At 41.2% G+C, this 22,938-nt stretch overlaps 1 protein-coding gene across 1 annotated transcript in view; it reads left to right on the forward strand.

Annotated features, from left to right (window-relative positions):
- LOC135514181 (pappalysin-2-like) overlaps positions 1 to 22,938 on the forward strand; it is an 88,111-nt gene that overhangs the window by 59,376 nt on the left and 5,797 nt on the right. The window contains exons 14-21 of the mRNA XM_064937467.1: positions 92 to 266; positions 678 to 849; positions 2,839 to 3,016; positions 10,438 to 10,651; positions 11,654 to 11,822; positions 11,946 to 12,078; positions 13,539 to 13,648; positions 14,841 to 14,912. Of these exons, the coding sequence (XP_064793539.1) occupies positions 92 to 266; positions 678 to 849; positions 2,839 to 3,016; positions 10,438 to 10,651; positions 11,654 to 11,822; positions 11,946 to 12,078; positions 13,539 to 13,648; positions 14,841 to 14,912 (1,223 nt within the window). The remainder of the gene's footprint in view (positions 1 to 91; positions 267 to 677; positions 850 to 2,838; positions 3,017 to 10,437; positions 10,652 to 11,653; positions 11,823 to 11,945; positions 12,079 to 13,538; positions 13,649 to 14,840; positions 14,913 to 22,938) is intronic.

Here is a 22,938-nt window from a genome sequence, read left to right on the forward strand (position 1 = left end):
CCTCCCCTTGGACTTTCTTGTTCAATATATTTTGAGAAGATGGAGGAATTGAGGAAATATTCTTTGAAAAAGGGCCTGTGTCTGTCCTTAGGTTCCTTTGAGCTGTCGTGCCAGCAGAATCCCTTGGTGGTGAACGTGACACACAACCTGAGTCAACCCTTCTTCCTGACGACCGCTGTCATCCTCAACTTCTCCTCGCCCTTCGTTGCCGTGACGGGAGTCGCTCTGCGCACATCATGTCACTTCAGTGCTTTTGCCCTCACTAGGTGCGCTGAGGGTGGGGTCTCCGAGGACTTCCACATGCACACACACGTGCACATATGTACATGTACAGACACACAACCAGTCATTCAGGCATACACACAGACATACACAACAAGTAACATAGCCGTGCACACACACACACACACACACACACACACACACACACACACACACACACACACACACACACACACACACACACACACACACACACACACACACACACACACACACACACACACACACACACACACACACACACACACACACACACAAAGAATGTGATATGTGTCACCATATCTGTTGAAGATTGAAATAATCAACCAAATTCTAAGAACATTGCTAAACTCATACCCTTCTCTCTGTGTTTCTCCTCTCCCTCCGTGTGTGTGTGTGTGATTATGGTGGCCCAGCTGTTCACGACGGCCCTGCCAGATGGACACATGCAGTCCTCCTCAGCTGGAGCATGCCTCTGTCACCTGCAGCACCGGGACAGAGAGGACTGAGTCCTCTAACTGCACTGTCCACTGTCATCAAGGTTTTACCCTCACTGTGCTCAGTGGCAAGGGCCATCCACCCTTTCAGGTAAGGACAACACTAGGATTAGACTCAGGTTTTACCCCATCAGGTAAGCACAACACTAGGACTAGACTAGGGTCTTTCTTACCCCATCAGGTAAGCACAACACTAGGATTAGACTCGGGTCTTACACCATCAGATAAGCACAACACTAGGATTAGACTCGGGTCTTACCCCATCAGGTAAGCATAACACTACGTTGACAACCCTAGAAGCTCTCTCTATTTAAGCAATTCAGAGCATTATAGAAATCATATATAAAGTATACACTGCTCAAATAAATAAAGGGAACTCTTAAACAACACAATGTAACTCCAAGTCAATCACATTTCTGTGAAATCAAACTGTCCACTTAGGAAGCAACATTGATTGACAATACATTTCACATGCTGTTGTGCAAATGGAAGACAACAGGTGGAAATTATAGGCAATTAGCAAGACACCCTCAATAAAGGAGTGGTTCTGCAGGTGGGGACCACAGACTTCTCAGTTCCTATGCTTCCTGGCTGATGTTTTAGTCACTTTTGAATGCTGGTAGTGCTTTCACTCTAGTCGTAGCATGAGACAGAGTCTACAACCCACACAAGTGGCTCAGGTAGTGCAGCTCATTCAGGATGGCACATCAATGCGAGCTGTGGCAAGAAGGTTTGCTGTGTCTGTCAGCGTAGTGTCCAGAGCATGGATGCTCTATCAGGAGACAGGCCAGTACATCAGGAGACGTGGAGGAGGCCGTAGGAGGGCAACAACCAAGCAGTAGGACCGCTACCTCCGCCTTTGTGCAAGGAGGAGCACTGCCAGAGCCCTGCAAAATTACCTCCAGCAGGCCACAAATGTGCATGTGTCTGCTCAAACGGACAGAAACTCCATGAGGGTGGTATGAGGGCCCGACGTCCACAGGTGGGGATTATGCTTACTGCCCAACACCGTGCAGGACGTTTGGCATTTGCCAGAGAACACCAAGATTGGCAAATTCACCACTGGCACCCTGTGCTCTTCACAGATGAAAGCAGGTTCACACTGAGCACGTGACAGATGTGACAGAGTCTGGAGACGCCGTGGAGAATGTTCTGCTGCCTGCAACATCCTCCAGCATGACCGGTTTGGCAGTGGGTCAGTCATGGTGTGGGGTGGCATTTCTTTGGGGGGCCGCACAGCCCTCCATGTGCTCGCCAGAGGTAGCCTGACTGCCATTAGGTACCGAGATGAGATCCTCAGACCCCTTGTGAGACCATATGCTGGTGCGGTTGGCCCTGGGTTCCTCCTAATGCAAGACAATGCTAGACCTCATGTGGCTGGAGTGTGTCAGCAGTTCCTGCCCGTTCCCCAGATCTGAATCCAATTGAGCACATCTGGGACATCATGTCTCGCTCCATCCACCAACGCCACGTTGCACCACTGACTGTCCAGGAGTTAGTCCAGGTCTGGGAGGAGATCCCTCAGGAGACCATCCGCCACCTCATCAGGAGCATGCCCAGGCGTTGTAGGGAGGTCATACAGGCACGTGGAGGCCACACACACTACTGAGCCTCATTTTGACTTGTTTTAAGGACATTACATCAAAGTTGGATCAGCCTGTAGTGTTGTTTTCCACTTTAATTTTGAGTGTGACTCCAAATCCAGACCTCCATGGGTTGATAAATTTGATTTCCATTGATAATTTTTGTGTAATTTTGTTGTCAGCACATTCAACTATGTAAAGAAAAAAGTATTTAATAAGATTATTTAATTCATTCAGATCTAGGATGTGTTATTTTAGTGTTTCGTTTATTTTTTTGAGCAGTGTATATTATATGCCCCCTTCACTTTATCCACCTACACATCAACATTGAATTTCTGAGCATTGTGAAAGTAACATGAAATAGTACTAGCCTACTATGACTGTCGAAATATAGGAGTTACTACAAGTAGCAGAAGTAGTAGATATTTATTTTACTGTAGTAGTATGCCTTAGCACATCAGGACTGTAATGTTTATTTATTCATCTCCAATTGAAAGCGAGAAACGGAGCTTCAGTGTGTACATGGAGCATGGGACCGTGTTGTGAGCTGTCAGCCAATCGACTGTGGCCCCCCTGACCAGTCTCACGTTTACTTTGCCGCCTTCAGCTGCCCCTGGGGCACAACATTTGGCAAGCAGTGCTCTTTCACCTGCAACCCCCCCGCTATACTCCAGGGTATGTATGGTTAACAGTATGATTAACAGCACAGTTGTAATTATACAAATTGACATACAGTGTGTTGTATTCATAACAGTTTATAGGTTTACATGATTATAGGTCCATTTATCATTTTAATGAAGTGGGAATTTGATATTCATTCAGTCATTTACACAAAATGATTGGCCCAATCTAACATTTTCTCAGAGTGGAAAATAAATTAGCTTGACCATGAGGCTGTTATTGCTGTTTTCTAGTTCACCTGAGGAGTCTCAGTCTATTACCTCATGTTGGTTGGGTGCACAGAGGGGCTTGGAGTCTAGCCTGGCGTGGCATCATGGCGTTGGAGTGCGTCTGTGTTGCTCTGCTTTAACCTATTAGCGGTTTTTGTAAGGCGAGGCTGCTCTGCCGGCCCTGGGAATGAGACCGAACTGAACAGCTTGGCAGTTGATCTTGGTCGACTTCCAGTGCACAGATGCCTTTAGGCTCTGTGTAAATAGGAAAGTAGCAGGTGACAGGTGAAGAGAGGAAATAAGGCAAACAAGAGAGGGCTTCTAACTCTGGAGTTGCCAGCAGGGCCAAGTGGGGCTCACGCTGGTAAGAACATGCTGGCTTAGAGCCCGCCTGCCATTTCATTTACTGTACCTCAGGGCCCCTGGCTTCTATCTTCTACCACAGGGTTTTACCCCTGGCTTCTATCTTCTACCACAGGGTTTTACCCCTGGCTTCTATCTTCTACCACAGGGTTTTACCCCTGGCTTCTATCTTCTACTACAGGGTTTTACCCCTGGCTACTATCTTCTACCACAGGGTTTTACCCCTGGCTACTATCTTCTACCACAGGGTTTTACCCCTGGCTTCTATCTTCTACTACAGGGTTTTACCCCTGGCTACTATCTTCTACCACAGGGTTTTACCCCTGGCTACTATCTTCTACCACAAGGTTTTACCCCTGGCTACTATCTTCTACCACAGGGTTTTACCCCTGGCTACTATCTTCTACCACAGGGTTTTACCCCTGGCTACTATATTCTACCACATATGTTTTACCCCTGGCTACTATCTTCTACCACAGGGTTTTACCCCTGGCTACTATCTTCTACCACAGGGTTTTACCCCTGGCTTCTATCTTCTATCACAGGGTTTTACCCCTGGCTTCTATCTTCTACCACAGGGTTTTACCCCTGGCTTCTATCTTCTACCACAGGGTTTTACCCCTGGCTTCTATCTTCTATCACAGGGTTTTATCCCTGGCTTCTATCTTCTACCACAGGGTTTTACCCCTGGCTTCTATCTTCTACCACAGGGTTTTACCCCTGGCTTCTATCTTCTACCACAGGGTTTTACCCCTGGCTTCTATCTTCTATCACAGGGTTTTACTCCTGGCTTCTATCTTCTACTCACATGATCGCTACCCAAAGTTATTATTGACAACATAACGTTTTCTCTTCCGAAAGGAAATGGGATAAATAGATAGATGGGACGTTCCACGAAATGAGTGCCTTTGATATTTTAAGTGGAGATTGTGCACAAATATATTAAAGCCTGTTATATGAATTAAATTAAGTGCCCTTTAATATAAACCACATGGACAATTCAATACATCTGTGCAGTCTGTGACTTCTAGGAAGATTTTAACCCACTTAACCCACAAAGTCATTTCCAAAGATGATTATTTAATTAATGTTATTAGTGATTCTGTAACGCTCAATGAGTGAGTGTGTGTGGAGTCAGGCGCAGAGAGCAAGGGATGCGGGAAAAAACACGCTTTAATGTCCAAAATCAAAAGATCAAAATAGTATTTACCCAACATAGGCGTAACTATAAAACAAATAATACCCTTTTGGTAAAATACTAGGACAGCGTAAAAACCCAACACAAATACTAACACCTCTCACAATTACAGTAGAACAAGCCCGCACAAACAGAAGCAGGCTAAACAAACTTAAATAACCCCACCCTAGCAACCAAACAAGGAACAGGTGAAACCAATTAGACAAAAACAAAAGAACACAGAACAAAGGATCGGTGGCAGCTAGTAGACCGGCGACGACGACCGCCGAGCGCCACCTGAACCAGAAGGGGAGCCAACATCGGTAATATTCGTGACAGATTCATTTTAAAGTAAAAAAAACAACCTCTCCCTCATTTTAATGTCAACCCTGTTACGTAAGCTGAACTCCCATTTTAAGACGGTGAAACTTTTCCTGTTAAACTCTGAGACCCTCTGGTGGCATTTTCTAAGCGACACTTAACCCTTGTGTTGTCTTGAAGGTCAAAGATGACCCGCCACAATGCTTAACAGCAGAGAAAACCCAATAAATTATTTTTTCAACTTGAAATTTGATTACTTTTTCTAGTGATCCCAATATTAGAAAAAGTGAAACATCGCCTTTGTTCATATTTCCATGGAAGCTGTACACCACCAGGGTACAAAGATTGTCTGAGGGTCATTTTTGACCCAGCAGTTATAAAATAATTTACACACTACAAAAACAACAATGACAAATTGAGATTATGTGTGCTACTGATTGAACTCAGCCAGCAACTCTTGAAGAGGAAGATCACCATGGTTGGCACCTGCACTCCTCGCAACAAGGGGGAGAGAGGCCTTCTCATCAAAGTTTGCCTTCACCCCCTACCACCACTGTAGTTTCTTACCTCCCAAAGAGGATCAAGAATGATGTCCTCCTGAGCACACTGCACAAAACGGCTGAGATCAATGATTGACTGACAAGATGATTGGAACTTACAGCTGCAGGAGGATGACTGCCCGCTGGCCACTGGTCATCTTCCATAACATCATTGATGTGTCCTCATGCAATGCCTTCGTGATATGGAACAAGATCAACCCTACCTGGATGCCTTATAAGTGGAACAAGAGGAAGGTGTTCCTGGAACAGCTGGGAAAGGCACTTGTAACCCCCCACATTCAAAGAATGATTCTTGTCCTGATCCACCTGAGGCTTCAGCTGGGGCAGGCAAGAGGAGGAGATGTCAATTCTGCCCCTCAAAGAAGAACTGTAAAACAAATACTATGTGCTGAACGTGAGAAATACATCTGCAAAGTCCATGCACACACACTTGTATTCTGTCCTACATCTGCTAATTAGAGTTCATTGATTTATGTTCTTCACATTTTTGTTTTGTATCTATATTATTGTATTCTTATTTATTATCGTTGTTTATACAACTTGTGGGTTGGGGCAATGGTTCTAAAAATGGGAGAAGACTAGTATTTTGTAGTTGAATTCCTCATTGTAGAGTATATAGGAACATATCACTATGTTGCTAAAAAAGTTCAAGACTGTTATTGTTCCCTTCAATAAAAAGTATTCACAACCCAGATATTCACAAAGTTTGTGATGAATGACAGGTTGTTTCTTCATGCAAAATATGTTTGGGGTTTAAAATTCAATTAAGCTGCTTTATTTTAGGGGTTTAGCAAAGGTGGGTCTTTTTTTACCCTTAGGACAAGGGGAGTATACAGAATGAGACTACGCAAGGGTCAAATTGAAAACGACCTTCATTAGATACATTTTGATTTCAAAACTATAAGTCCTACAAACACGTGCATAGTACTGTTAGAAAGGTAAGAACCATGGAATTCTGATACAGTTGTACAGCAACAACGTGACTATTACACAGCCAGAGCAACAGCAGGGGAAATATTTTCAAAAAAAGATTGATTCTAAAATGAAAATAAAAACATATCTTGGGGGGGGGGAGTTGGTTCACAAACTGTCTCCATGTTAGGGAATAGCAGGGTTTGAAAGTCAGTTTGAAATAAAGTATGTCACCAATTACCATTCTAAAAGTATTTAAAACATTTTACAATGTATTTTTTTCTTCATATCTTTTTCCTAATGGTGGCCCTCTAAACATTGCACAAATTCCCATAGGAACACAGCCATTTTAAAAGTGCAGCACTATGCCATGCCTTAATTTTTTGTCTTACAGAAATTATATAGAGTTGAAGTCGGAAGTTTACATACACTTTGGTTTGGCGTCATTAAAACTAGTTTTTCAACCACTCCACAAATTTCTTGTTAACAAACTATAGTTCTGGCAAGTCGGTTAGGACATCAACTTTGTGCATGACACAAGTACTTTTTCCAACTATTGTTTACATACAGATAATTGCACTAATACTTCACTATATCACAATTCCAGTGGGTCAGAGGTTTACATACACTAAGTTGATTTTGACTGTAAACAGCTTGGAAAATTCCAGAAAATGATGTCATGGCTTTTGAAGCTTCTGATAGGCTAATTGACATAATTTGAGTCAATTGGAGGTGTACCTGTGGATGTATTTCAAGGCCAACCTTCAAACTCAGTGCCTCTTTGCTTGACATTATGGGAAAATGAAAAGAAATCAGCCAAGACCTCAGAAGATTTTTTTTGTAGACCTCCACAAGTCTGGTTCATCCTTGGGAGCAATTTCCAAACACCTGAAGGCACCACGTTCATCTGTACAAACAATAGTACGCAAGTATAAACACCATGGGACTATGCAGCCATCATACCGCTCAGGAAGGAAACGTGTTCCGTCTCCTAGAGACAACGTACTTTGGTGCGAGAAGTGCAAATCAATCCAAGAACAACAGCAAAGGACCTTGTGATGAGGAAACAGGTACAAAGTATAACCTGAAAGGCCGCTCTGCAAGGAAGAGGCCACTGCTCCAAACTGCCATAAAAAAGCCAGACTACAGTTTGCAACTGCACATGGGGACAAAGATCATACTTTTTGGAGAAATGTCCTCTGGTCTGATGAAACAAAAATAGAACTGTTTGGCCATAATGACCATTATTATGTTTGGAGGAAAAAGAGTGAGTGTCACGATCGTCGTATTGAGCAGACCAAAGCGCAGCGTAATACATCTCAATACATCTTTTTAATGATAGATGAAAACAAACACGAAGTACACAAAAAAAAAATATCAAAACGAACATGACCGCTATAAATACTGAGTGCAAACATGCAACATCACATAGACAATAACCCATGAAATACCCAAAGAAGATCGCTGCCTAAATATGGTTCCCAATCAGAGACAACGATAAACAGCTGCCTCTAATTGAGAACCAATCTAGGCAACCATAGACATACATAAACACCTAGATGGTAAACAACCCCATAAACCTACAAAAACCCTAGACAGTACAAAAACACATACATCACCCTCGTCACACCCTGACCTAACCAAAATATATAAAGAAAACAAAGAATAGTCAGGTCAGGCCATGACAGTGAGGCTTGCAAGCCGAAGAACACCATCCCAACTGTGAAGCACGGGGGTGGCAGCATCATGTTGTGGGGGTGCATTGCTGCAGGAGGGACTGGTGCACTTCACAAAATAGATGACATTATGAGGTAGGAAAATTATGTGGATATATTGAAGCAACATCTCAAGACATCAGTCAGGATGTTAAAGCTTGGTCGCAAATGGGTCTTCCAAATGGACAATGACCCCAAGAATACTTCCAAAGTTGTGGCAAAATGGCTTAAGGACAACAAAGTCATGGTATTGGAGTGGCCATCACAAAGCCCTGACCTCAATCCCATTTTGTGGGCAGAACTGAAAAAGTGTGTGCGAGCAAGGAGGCCTACAAACCTGACTCAGTTACACCAGCTCTGTCAGGAGGAATGGGCCACAATTCTCCCAACTTATTGTGGGAAGCTTGTGGAAGGCTACCCAAAACGTTTGACCCAAGTTAAACAATTTAAAGGAAATACTACCAAATACTAATTGAGTGTATGTAAACTTCTGACACACTGGGAATGTGATAAAATAAATAAAAGCTGAAATAAATCATTCTCTCTACTATTATTCTGACATTTCACATTCTTAAAATTAAGTGGTGATCCTAACTGACCTAAGACAGGGAATTTTTACTAGGATTAAATGTCTGGAATTGTGAAAAACTGAGTTCAAACATATTTGGCTAAGGTTTATGTAATCTTCTGACTTCAACTGTACACTACATATGAAGTTGTAAACTTTTTATTGACGTAATCAGATCACAAGTCTGATTCCCAGTTCATCCACTGTAAGATCACATGACGGGACTTGGCCACTTGAAACAAGATGTGTCTGGTTTGATCTGGTTTGGGTAGTACCATCACCAGGCGATACATTAATTAATAGACCAATAAGAAAGATAGTTCCAAACCTTTCTGCATTTCTGCATTTCCCCTCCCCACTCAGACCACACCCACACAATCCTTGCTTGAGAAATTGCTCTTTACCAAGAGCCTATCAGCATTGGACCTTTAACAATTTAAACGTGCAATAAATTGCCCTTCCCTGTTGAACACCAACAAGCCTCCATTTACCTAGCTGACGAAACTCCACTCCATGTTGAAGGAAGTTTCTGATGAACTCCAGAGACCAGCCTTTGTGGAGTTCAGCTCAGACGACATCGATTCGCCCAAGGTCAATACTTCAAAAATGTTTCATTATGAAACACTAACCTTGTAACCTATGTTTGTCCTCTGGAGTTGCTTATCTTTTTTTTGCTCAAATTCATGCTTTTTCAATAAACGTTAATCAAATACAGTTGTTAATCAAATACAACCACCCAGTTAGTCAACCCTTTGACTTTATTTGGCACATAATAGCCACTTACTATAGTACACTTTTTTTTTTACTTAACTTCTATAGGTTGGAGAATGTGTTTTTAATTAAGTTGAACATGTGCTCTTTACGACAGAATTTAAAACATTTGGTGAAATGTTTTTTTTTCCGCCAAGTTACACTACCCAAATGCACCTAATTGATGGAACGACCCAGATGGCAACTCCCAACAGATGTTAACCGCAACCTATCTTGTTATTGACAGCAGTTTGTTAGGCTGTTTTAAGCTGGCTACATAGACTACTGCTGGATCACTGGCTATGGTCAGTCAATGAGCTCTTCTGAATTGTTTGATAGGTTACCGATATTTTGACCCAACATGCATGTTGATCCCAGTTCCTATGTACCCATTGCCATGCATTACTCAATACTCAGCGATTCCTCCTTATACAGCTGTATTGGATTTTTTAAAATGATTGCAACACTAGAGCAAAGCTTAAAGACCTCATAAAACACTTTAAACCATGTAAAATATTCATTACATTTTATAGACCAATAAAATGAACACGACTTTTAGAGTATTGATTACATATACATACCAACATAACCTTGTGTGGGGCCTTAGATAATTTAGCTCTAGGCACCGGCAGGTATGGACACATACAATACAATTGATCATAATAAATCACTAACAGTCCACAAACTTACCTTATGTCTTAGCATTCAAATAAACGGACTGATTCCAAATGTCAGATTCATTAAGAGTGTTAATAACTAACTTAATAACAAACTACTGATCATTGGATTACATTTCTGTGTGAGGTTTGAATAGATTTTGTGCCTTTATTTGTTTTGCAGGAGACAGTGATAGGTTGGTGTGTTTAGATGATGGTCTATGGTCCTTCCCTGAAGCCTACTGTAAGATAGAGTGCCCAGAGCCTCCAACAGTACCCAACGCCAAGCTCCTAGGGCCCCAGTGCGAAGGAACAGGGCATGATGTGGGTACCATATGCCGTTACAAATGTAACCCAGGTTGCTATGTTACTGGCAGCCTAAAAACAAAGTCCAGAAAGTGAGTAATGTGTTATGTATCACTTTTTTTTGCTCTGCTCCATAAACGTGTTATAGAACAGTGTTAGAAGCTGCTATTTTATGTACCAGGAAACAATGAATGCATCACATATTTCTCCCACGGATCCTGAGTTTAAATAGCACTATTCGTACATTTAAATGTACCTTTAGATCCATAAACCCTGCATACCCGTGTATGGTTTTAAAGTATAGTGACATACATCTCCAGTAAGATCCATACCAATGTTTACTTTTCTCATTATTGTTTTCCAGTTTTATTCATTGTGGTAACTTTGCCTGATTATCAATGTGATTCACGTGTCTCTAATGAGTTGGTTACCCATTAGTAAGCTGATGTTGCGGGTTTCTTTCCTCTCTTTGTTGGAGTCAGCATTATCCCTTACTATTGGGCATATCGGCCCGTCAAAGACATTGTTCTTGAATCTATCTAAACTTTCTAAGACTGCTCAGCATGTTGTACTGGACCAACTGCAGGTACAAACTGATATCAGAACAGGGCATTTGTACCTTTTTATATTTTGTTCATTTTTATTTAACCTTTATTTAACATCTGGACTTCTTTATGAGATTCTCCACTCACTTTTAATATATGTGAATGTCTTAAGGACTTCTAATGAGTTACAATATGTGAAGAACCAAAAGCACTATTAAATCGGTATAAATTATCTTGTTTATTATGTACTTTGACATGATTTAAATGTATTTACTCAAATACATTGTTAACACCACAATTTTATTGAAAATGGTAACCGGTACAATAACTTGTTATTACTGAGGCTTGTGAATACTGTATCCCTCTCTTTTTCACTCCTGGTTTTAGTCCATGTACTTACTTATTCCCTCAGGTTTAGCCAGAGATGACATAAAACGTGTAGGTGTTTGTCACCATATGTCAGTACTGTGTATGTGAAGGCCGATGGCGTAGGCCGGTATTCCTACTGACAGTATATGTGTGCTTGTGTGTGTGTTTGTGCGTCCCCAGAAGGTTTCTGAAGGTGGAGTGTGTAGAGGGAGGCCAGTGGGAGGAGGGGGGCTGTGAACCCATTCCCTGTCCATCTCTACCTGCTGTCTATGAGGGCATGTTCACCTGCACCAACGGCAGGCACTACAACAGCCTCTGTACCCTCCAGTGTCCTCATGCCTCGGAAAACGTACTGCTTTAGCTCTCTTTATACAAAACAAAAGATGCAATATAGGTCCACTGTCTGAGCTGTCATTCCATTCCATTAATAAAGTGCCATATCTTATTCATTCTGTTTTATCTCTCCTGACAGCACACAATTCGATGCACTAAAGATGGAGAGTGGACAGAGAAGTTCACAATGTGTACAAGGTTGAATGAAGCCTGCCCACCTCCACCTGATGTCAATCGGATTCAGTATGCCTGTGACGAAGGCTTCAGTGTTGGTAAGTCTCCTTCTCAACTCCTCCAGCTTGAGGAAACTCCGTATTACACTTACTTTAGCGTAGTAATGTACTGCAATGTACTGTAGTAATCAACAGACTGTCAGTATTATTTCAAAGAAATCATCCCAAATCTCAATTGGGCTGAGGTCGGGTGATTGTGGGGGCCAGGTTATCTAATGCAGCACTCCATCACTCTCCGTCTTGGTCAAATAGCCCTTATACAGCCTGGAGGTGTGTTTTGGGTCGTTATCCTGTTGAAAAAGTAATGATAGTCCCACTAAGCGCAAACAAGATGGGATGGCATATAGCTGCAGAATGCTGTGGTAGCCATGCTGGTTAAGTGTGCCTTGAATTCTAAATAAACCACAGGCAGTGTCACCAGCAAAGCACCCTCACACCATCACACCTCCTTCTCCATGCATTACGGTGGGAACAACACATTCGAACATCATCCGTTCACCTACTCTGCCTCTCACAAAGACACGGCGGTTGGAACCAAAAACCTCAAATTTGGACTCATCAGACCAAAGGACAGATTTCCACCGTCTAATGTCCATTGCTCGTGTTTCTTGGCCCAAGCAAATATTTTCTTCTTATTGGTGTCCTTTAGTAGTGGTTTCTTTGTAGCAATTTGACAAATGAAGGCCTGATTCATGCAGTCTCCTCTGAACAGTTGATGTTGAGATGTGTCTGTTACTTGAACTCTGTGAATAATTTATTTGGGCTACAATCTGAGGTGCAGTTAACTCTAATGAACTTATCCTCTGATGGACTGCTGCTGTTTCTCTTTGCTTGTTTGAACTTATTTTGACATAATATGGACATGGTCTTTTACCAACTGGTCTATCTTCTGTATACTAACCCTACGTTGTCACAACACAACTGATTGGCTCAAACGCATTAAATCCACAAATTAACTTTTAACAAGGCACATCTGTTAATTGAAATGCATTCCAGGGGACTACCTCACGAAGCTTGTTGATAGAATGCTAAGAGTGTGCAAAGCTGTCATCCAGGCAAAGAAAGGGTGGCTACTTTGAAGAATCTAAAATCTATTTTTATTTGTTTAACACTTTTTTGTTATTTCATAGTTTTGATTTCTTTACTATTATTCTACGATGTATAAAATAGTAAAAATATCGAAAAACCCTTGAATGAGTAGGTGTGTCCAAACTTTTGACTGGTACTGTATATATACAGAATATATATATATATATACATGTGTATATTTATTGCCCATATATTGTGGTGTGTTGTGTATCCCAGAAGGCATGCATACACATGGCAAAATAAAACAGAGCCATAGCGGGTAGCAGGTGGTAAATTACTTTGCTCGATGAGCTGCCAAGCTGTTGAATCACAGATGACTCGTCTTAACTATGGCTTTTTTTTTTTGCACGTGAATAAATTCAACCGATACAAATTGGAGTGAAAGGAAAGCTTACTTTGTATCACTGCAGGTGCAGTTTGCTACCCAACATGCAGTGCGGCCTTGCATGACCCAGTGGTTCTAGCCAATAGTACCACAGCAGACAGCGTCAAGCACTGGATGCTGCCAGGCAGGGTTCAGGTAAGGTGTTTGACTGACGTAGACGTTGCTGCTTTGTTATTTGCAACATTTTATGTTGTATTGGCTAATATTCACCTTGTGTAACCTTAGAGCTTCACACACAGAACTGTGGCTTGCTCAAATGATTCATTTGGATGAATAATGGACTAAAACAAACAGTTGTCAGTCCTTCAAGTTGAGCATTTCCTGCAAATGAATCACCGGCCTACGCTTAGCAGCTTATTTTACTGAATGTATTTATATTGTTCGATATAAACAACCAGGTGCAATCTTCCTGCTTCTTTTCTGCTCAGTTCGGAGGACACTCTTAGCCTCACTGTGAATTCTGTTAAGATCAAATGTTTATTGTAATTTCTGCCAGTTTGACATGCAGATGGCAAATAATGAGGTATAAAGATTCGGATGGACAAAAAAAAGTTGTGACATCAGAGTTTATACTATTAGAAATAGGCGCCTTTCAAGAATTTACGCAACACGCAATCATCACAGCAAAATGTCTAGGAATTTCACTATTGTGTCAGAGTGAAATGGACTGTTGTTTTCTTAAGAAGGGCAACCTGCCCAATATTATCTTGAAGGATCGCTTTGACATGAAGGCTAACGTAAATAGCCCTATCATTTGACACTCTATTGGGTGGTCATTCACTGAGCCAGCAGACGTAACTGCCTGAAGGCCAAATAGTTTGGCACTGATTTTGATGACTTGAGTTGTATTACTGGCAGGTCATCGTGATCCAATGCATTAGGTTCGATTGAGTCTAGATGGGAATCATGTCTGTATCCCTTTACAAGACAACGTTTGGGACACAAAGTGGTATCCTGTTACTCCTACAGTCTTTTTCAGTCAAACAATACGATTAGTATGCTGTCGTTAAGGTAGAAAGTCAATGCCACACACCATTATGAGGAGAACTCAAGATGACAGGGCCATTTTGGCTGGATCATTTCATAACACAAAATATGGGCTTGTTGACTAAATGTTTTTGGTTTGATGGGAGCATTAGAGTAAAGCTAGAGATGTACGTGCATTTAGATATCTTTATCAAGTGTAGTCATTGAACAAAAATAAAGTCCTGTGTACAGACAAACTGTCTCCTGTAAGCCTAGTATAACCAAAATAGGTTTGGATCTATAGATATTGCTGTAGATACTGATAACTAATTACAATGTCTCAATCAATGTTACATTACAGGACATTGTTTGCACAGGAATGACGAGGTGGCATCCTGACCCCAAACTCATCCACTGTATCCAGTCATGTGAGGTGAGTGTTCTATATTGCATAGTGCCTGCCACACAGGGTTAATTTACTATTTAAAATCTTTAAAAAAAACTTTGTGTTTGATCTAGCCTGTCTGGAGTGCCAGATGAGTTAGGTTTGCAGTTTTGGGAGTATTGTATTGGTCCATTATGCCAGAAAAGCACATATCAATTATTTGAAAGGATTGTCAATAGTATTTTAATCCAGGTCTGGTGCCTACATTATTATACAGTGCCAACATGATTAAAGATGAGACGTAAGATCTTTTGCAGATCTAGGCTGCTCTGTTCTAACCAGACAGTCGGTTTTATCTCTCTATTGTGTTTGTCTTCAAAATGAAGACCTGTGCAGTACATGCTTTGAAAAATGTTTTTCTAACCTGATCATATCTATCCCTTTCTTTAAAGTAGCTTAAGCTTGATCTCAGAGAAGATTCTTTGGACATAATTTTTTGGGGCTCTACATGTATGCAGTTAAAAGGGATTTAATTTGACTGTGAATAGTAAATAAAACCATGGTAAGACCATTTATATTAAGTCATACACAACAGAGAATATCAAACCAAGACCCAAATTCAATCGATTGCAGATAAAGCAAGCCACACTGTGTTTTCACTGAGAAGGTTTATGCTGTATTTTTAAGGGCAGTTGTGATTTCACATCAAAATCCATTGTCCGCGAGAGGAGTAGCTTGCGGGTTGTGTCAGTTTTAACACAATTAACTAATCTGATTTATATTTATATTTTGGTCATTTTGAGGACACTTATCGAGAGTGGCTTACAGTCAGTGCGATCAACTAAGGTAGGTAAAGACAAGCGCATATCACAGCCATTGTTAGTAAAACCTCCTTAAAGCAGCTAAGTACAAAAGTGTGAGTTCTGAAAGAACCCACAGTGCAGTTCTTTCATCTACAGTGGATTGAAATGGGGCCCAAATGTGCTCAACTATGGCAAGGTTCACTGCAAACTATAAGCCTCTTTCTCTACCTTGTTCAGGCTTTATTTGTTGAAATATTTATCACTGGCAATGATATGCTACAAACCATAATTTCTGAGACTGACAGTTCCATTTTTCTTTCATCGTTTCCTTTGATTTAGTCTATTTTTGGGGATCAAAAGGCAGGCTTTGTATTTTGATATATTTCCCCATTCATTTATTAGCTGTTATATATTACTCTATTATTACCCAGAACCTTTTTATTCAGAATTCAACTGACTTTAGTGTAACCTGGAACTATCTATGGAACACAAACTGTTGATGTCTCATGGTATTAAAATATTCCATCTACCTGCCAGCACATTTTTCCCCTCCACCTTCCCGTGCATGTTGCTAAGCAAAACAGTTGCTTATAACCAGATACTCCATGACAACATTGTAAATTATACCAGTCCACATGTGTTACAAATGCTCCCCACCAGATCTCATCCAGATGCTGCTTTACAAAATAGGATGATGATAAGTGTAGAGGTCAGCTGAGGCATTATCATAATTGGCTTTACCATAAGCCTGCTTCATTATCTAGGCCAACATTTTCCTCTTTAAAACCCAGTTAACAAAATGCATCAATCTCAACAGCAAAAAAATAGATTGGAATAATCTCTCTGTACTTTGCTCCGTTCATCTTTCCCTCGATCCTGAATAGTCTTCCAGTCCCTGCCACTTAAAAAAATTGCCACAGTATGATGCTGCCACCACCATGCTTCACTGTAAGGATGGTGCCAGGTTACCTCCAGATGTGACGCTTGGCATTCAGACCAAAGAGCAATCTTATTTCTCATGGTCTGAGAGTCCGTTAGGTGCCTTTTGCCAAACTCCAAGCGGGCTGTAATGTGCCTTTTACTGAGGAGTGGCTTCTGTCTGGCCGCAATACCATAAGGGTCTGATTGGTGGAGTGCTGCAGAAATGGTTGTCCTTCTGGAAGGTTCTCCCATGTCCACAGAGGAACTCTGGAGCTCTGTCAGAGTGACCGTCGGGTTCTCGGTCACCTCCCAGACCAAGGCCCTTTTCCCCGATTGCTCAGTTTGACCAGGCGGCCAGCTCTAGGAAGAATCTTGGTGGTTCCAAGCTTCTTCCATTTAAGAATGATGGAGGCCTCTATGTTCTTGGGGAATTCCTGTCGCAGAGCTCTACAGACAATTCATTTGACCTCACGGCTTAGTTTTTACTCTGACATGCATTTTCAACTGTGGGACCTAATATAGACAGGTGTGTGCTTTTCAAAATTATATCCAATCAATTTAATGTACCACAAGCGGACTCCAATCAAGTTGTAGAAACATCTCAAGGATGATCAATGGAAACAGGATGCACCTGAGATCCATTTCGAGTCTCATAGAAAAGGGTCTGAATATTTTATTTATTTATAATTTTGCAAACATTTCTAAAAACCTGTTTTTGCTTTGTCATTATAGGGTATTGTATGTCAAATGATGAGGAAAATGTATTTAAGCTATTTTTAAAAAGTCTGTAATGCAGTGCTTCTCAATTATTTTCTGTTACGCCCCCCAACTCTCCGCCGTGACTGTAAATAGTATAATTTTTCTATAAAATTGTTATAAGTACACCTCTGCATAACATTGTATCCTTATTGACATAAAAAAAGAAGGAAAAAAAGAAAGAAATATAGATCAACCTACAACAAAGAATAACTTTATGAACATTGTTTTTTAGTCTGTAACAGAAAAGTCTTAAAGTGCATCAATTTGCCTGAAATTTAAAAAATAAATCCATCCTTATTTAAACTGTAAACATTTTTTGACCATTTGATACTGAAAAATAAAATAAAATATAATCAAGAAATAATAATACATTCAAATTGATCAGCAACATTAACTCAGGAGCACAATATATGAAACACTTTGACCTATAAAACAAAAATGAATAAAACAATTTGTGCTGATTTAAAAAAAATCAAAATGAGGAAATCAGGATTAATGGCTGCAATGAGCACGTTTTGCAGAGTACAGCTTTTCAACGTGGGGTTTGAAGCATGACACTGCAACTCTTAGCTCCTGCTCAATGTTTAGCTGGGACCTGTACTTGGTCTTCAGTGCAGCAACAGCAGTGACAGCAGAGAAGCCAGTCTCACAAAGATAAGATGTTGCAAAAGGAAGAAGAATGCCCATGGCCCTCTGCCCTAAGAGTGGATACTGCCTCTCTACACTCAGCCATAATTCACTCAGTGTCTGTGATGTGAACCTCAGTCTCAATTGAGAGAACTGTTAGATGCGAGGATCATTAGAGAATCAGAGAGTCTACACCTGAACTAAGTACTTGTGTTCTTGGATGATCAAATATTCTTCTCAGACATATTGGAGGAGCACAAGAGCAGACTGATGAAGGTCTTGAACCAGCTCAAGGATTATGGCTTGAAGCTATCCCCTGACAAATGTGATTTCTTCCAGTCCTCTGAATGGTGAAGGAGTCCACACTGGTCCAGACAAAATCCCTGCTTTAAAGGATTGGCCCCGTCCTTCAAACAGAAAAGAACTGAGGGGTTTCTTAGGCATCGCTGGATATTATAGATGCTTTGTTGAGGGTTAATCGAAGATAGCCAAGCCGTTGAACTGTCTCATCACTGGGTATGTTGCACCTACGTGGAGAGAAAAGAGCTACAAGAAACCCAAAGTCCAGACATGTAAACCCCAGCCAGCCCTTTGGAAATGAATGGACAGTGGAGTGTGAAACCACCTTCAGAGCCCTCATAAACAAGTTGGCCCAAATCCTGGCCTTTGCCAATCCTAGCATCCCTTATGTCTTCCATACAGATGCTAGTTGTGAATGACTTGGTGCTGCTTTATACAGTGCCTTGCGAAAGTATTCGGCCCCCTTGAACTTTGCGACCTTTTGCCACATTTCAGGCTTCAAACATGAAGATATAAAACTGTATTTTTTTGTGAAGAATCAACAACAAGTGGGACACAATCATATCAATGAACTGGTCCTCCTCTGCAGAGCTGGAACCAGTTGGAGCTGGTGCACCCAGTCATATTGGGAACTGTTTTCAGGGAAGTGCTTTTTAAAGAATCCCATCAGTGATGAAATATGCTCCTTAATATATGGAATCACTGAGGTGGCATCATAGTCAGTAGTGTCAACAAATTCATGCAGGTTCTCGAATGAATCAGTATTTCCTTCATCAAGTCGCCTGCCCCACATTGCAAGCTTTTGAGTGAAAGAGCTGATCTTGTCTGTGACCTGAGGGAGGTGTTTATCTTTCCCTTGAAACTGTAGTTAATTTAGTTCATGTAGCTATCCAAATATGTCACTCAGGTAGGCCAGTTTTGCCAGGAAGTTCTCATCACAACATTTTTCTGCGAGGTCATACTTGTGCTCCTGCTCCGAAAACGTTCTTTTCTGCTCTCTGAGCTCAACAACTCGGGACAAGACTTTTCCTCGTGGCGGCCACCTTGCTTCACTGTGACACAGCAAAGCTTGATGTTCAGCTCCCGTCTCCTCACAGATAGCAGAGAAGACTCTTGTTTTTAGTGGTCTGGTCTTTATAAAATTGACTACACCTACAATGTCAGTCATAACCTCACTTAATTCAGAGGAAATGTGCCTTGATTCCAGTGCTTCTCTGTGTATAACACAGTGTGTCCACTCTGCATTAGGTGAGGCCTTCTTGATGAGTGCCCAAAGTCCTTTTCTCATCCCTGCCATGGTCTGTGCACCATCACTGAAAACACCAGTGCAGTTCTCCCACTGTAGCCCATTCTCAGTCAGGAAGCAGTCCAGCATTCTGAATAGCTCTTCAGCTGTGACTCTGTCTCTGACATATTTGCAAAAAAGTAGATCCTCTCACAGGGAGTTTGTCATGTCAAAATGTACATAAGCAATAAACAAACAGTCTTTGTTGCTGTCAGTTGCTTCATCGAACTGTAAGGCAAAACGTTTGTCTTTGAGTTCATCTACCAGCTGTTCTTTAAGATCGTTAGCAATGTCATTTATACGTTTGGCGACAGTGTCATTGGACAGAGGGATAGTGTTAATTTTTGCAGCACTTGCGTCATCCAGCAGGACAGAGACCAGGTCTAATGCTGCAGGCAGTATCAGCTCCTCTGCTATGGAGTGTTTTTTTTTTTGCACTGAGCAATTTGGTACGCCACCTTATATGATGCTAACAGTGCTCGCTGGTTTACTGAAGTAGCATTCACAAAGCGGGATGATTGTTGGCAATATTCTGCACGTTTTCACTGAAAAAACTCAAGCGGCTTATCAGCGTGATTGGGGTGTAATGTCTTTAAGTGACGCCTTAATTTATTTGGCTTCATGCTGTCCGCCGCCAACATTTTTAGACACAGTAAACATACCGGTCTTTCCTCGTCTCCCACCGTAATCACAGTGAAGCCAAGCGCTACATACACTTTGTCATATTTACTCGTCTTAGCTTTCGGGAGACTTACGTTTGTCTCATTATCTCAGTCTCTCTCCGCCTTTCTTTTCATCCCTGTTAAATATTCTTCCATGGTGTCTCTTAAGGGTTTGTTATCTGCACTTCATATCTCCTGCTCTGTGCTGTGTGCTCTTGTTCGGTGCAAAAAAACCCTACTCCCTGTGGCAAAAAAAAGCATGTTCCCCGGGCCACCCCCCCCCCCCGGCAACCCCCCGAGCCCCCCTAGGGGGCGCGCCCCACTATTTGAGAAGGACTGCTGTAATGTAACAAAAGGTGTAAAAAGAAGTCTGGGGGTCTGAATACTTTCCAAATGCACTGTATTTATTCTAGATTTGTATTAGTATCAAAATATTGTCATTTTAATAGTCTACTCTAGAGGTTGTTACTGTAACTTAATGTTTCACTTTTGCCAGACCCACATTCGAGGATTTGTTTTGAACCGCTAAACATGACCTTTCATTTGAGAATGAACTTAGACAAGAACATAATTAGTGAGCGAGCTCTGAGGAACTCTGGGGAGTCCCAATCAGGAAGAGGTTATGTGGAGCCTCCAAAACATTAACAGTTGTTGCTATGGAGTTTACCTTGTTTATTGTATCTTTCACTTAGCATTAAACTTGGCCAGTCGGCATGCTCTTCGAGCGTAACTCCTTCCTTCCCTCTAGTAGGATTTTTAGGTTTAATATATAACCATGTTTGGCTCTTAAATTTGAAAGATAGATGTTTTTGGTGGCATGAAGAGATACTGTTTGTGGGGAATCCCCATACTTGGTGTAGGTAATGATGAACTTAGGCAACATTTATTCTGGTATTGTCAAACTTACTGAGTCATCCTGGACATATTAGCGTTGTGATAATTTATGTTTCTTGAGAAATATAGTACCTGTCAATAGACACATCTACTCATTCCAGGATTTTTCTTTATTATTACAATTTTCTACATTGTAGAATAATAGTGAAGACATCAAAAATATGAAATAACACATATGGATTCATGTAGTAACCAAAAAAGTGTTTAACAAATCCTTCAAAGTAGCCACCCTTTGCCTTGATGACAGCTTTGCACACTCATGGCATTCTCTCAACCAGATTCATGAGGTAGTCACCTGGAATGCATTTCAATTAACAGGTGTGCCTTGTTTATTTGTGGAATGTATTTCCTTCTTAATGCATTTGAGCTAATTAGTTGTGTTGTGACAAGGTAGGGGTGGTCGATTCCATATTATGGCAATGCGGAACATTTCAAGAACTTTGAAAATTTCTTCAAGTGCTGTCGCAAAAACCATCAAGCGCTATGATGAAACATTGTTCTCCTGAGGACAGCCACAGGAAAGGAAGACCCAGGGTTACCTCTGCTGCAGAGGACAAGTTCCTTAGAGTTAACTGCACCTCAGATTGTAGCTCAAATCAATTCTTCACAGTATTCAAGCAAAAGACACATCTCAACATCAACTGTTCATAGGAAACTGCTTGAATCAGGCCTTTCATGGTTGAATTGCTGCAAAGAAACCACTACTAAAGGGCACCAGTAAGAAGAAGAGACTTGCTTGGGCCAAGAAACACAAACAATGGACATTAGACTGGTGGAAATCTGTCCTTTGGTGTGATGAGTCCAAATGTGAGATTTTTGGTTCCGACCGCCGTGTCTTTGTGAGACGCAGAGTAGGTGAACGGATGATCTCCGTATGTGTTGTTCCCACCATGAAGCATGGAGTAGGAGGTGTGGGGTTGCTTTGCTGGTGACACTGTTGGTGATTTAATTAGAATTCAAGGCACACTTAACCAGCATGGCTACCACAGCATTCTGCAGCAATACGCCATCCCATCTAGTTTGCGCTTTAGTGGGACTATCATTCGTTTTTCAACAGGACGATGACCCAACACACCTCCTGGCTGTGTAAGGGCTATTTGACCAAGATGGAGTGATGGAGTGCTGCATCAGATGACCTGGTCTCTACTTTCACCTGACCTCAACCCAATTGAGATGGTTTGGGATGAGTTGGACCGCAGAGTGAAGGAAAAGCAGCCAACAAATGCTCAGCATATGTGGGAACTCCTTCAAGACTTTTGGAACTCCTTAAAGACTTTTCCTCATGAAGCTGATTGAGAGAATGCCAAGAGTGTGCAAAGCTGTAATCAAGGCAAAGGGTGGCTTCTTTGAAGAATCTAAAATATATTTTGATTTGTTTAACACTTTTGTTACTACATGATTCCATGTGTTATTTCATAGTTTTGATGTCTTCACTATTATTCTACCATGTAGAAAATAGTAAAAGTAAATTAAAACCCTTGAATGAGTGTGTCCAAACTTTTGACTGGTATTGTATGTTTGTGAGAATATCATTAACAAAAGGGTTTGTTTATAGTAAATTCTGGATTCTTTAAATAACAACTTGGATGACACAAGTAGAATTACTCAATAAAATCGAAACTAAGAGCCCTCCTTTGGACAGAAGCCAGGAAAATGAGTAAATAGCCAGGTTGTCTATCTGACAGTGGATATCTTTATTCGCTTCTGTAACTCAAACAGCTCAGCAGGCTATCAAATGGATGAGTTGTGACCCTCAGATAGAACACTGTGTGGCGTCTAGTTTACAGCGTACTAGAACAATGGATTTTTTAAAAGAGAAAACA

This window comes from Oncorhynchus masou, chromosome 3 (assembly GCF_036934945.1).
Source record: "Oncorhynchus masou masou isolate Uvic2021 chromosome 3, UVic_Omas_1.1, whole genome shotgun sequence".
NCBI classification, from domain to species: domain Eukaryota; kingdom Metazoa; phylum Chordata; class Actinopteri; order Salmoniformes; family Salmonidae; genus Oncorhynchus; species Oncorhynchus masou.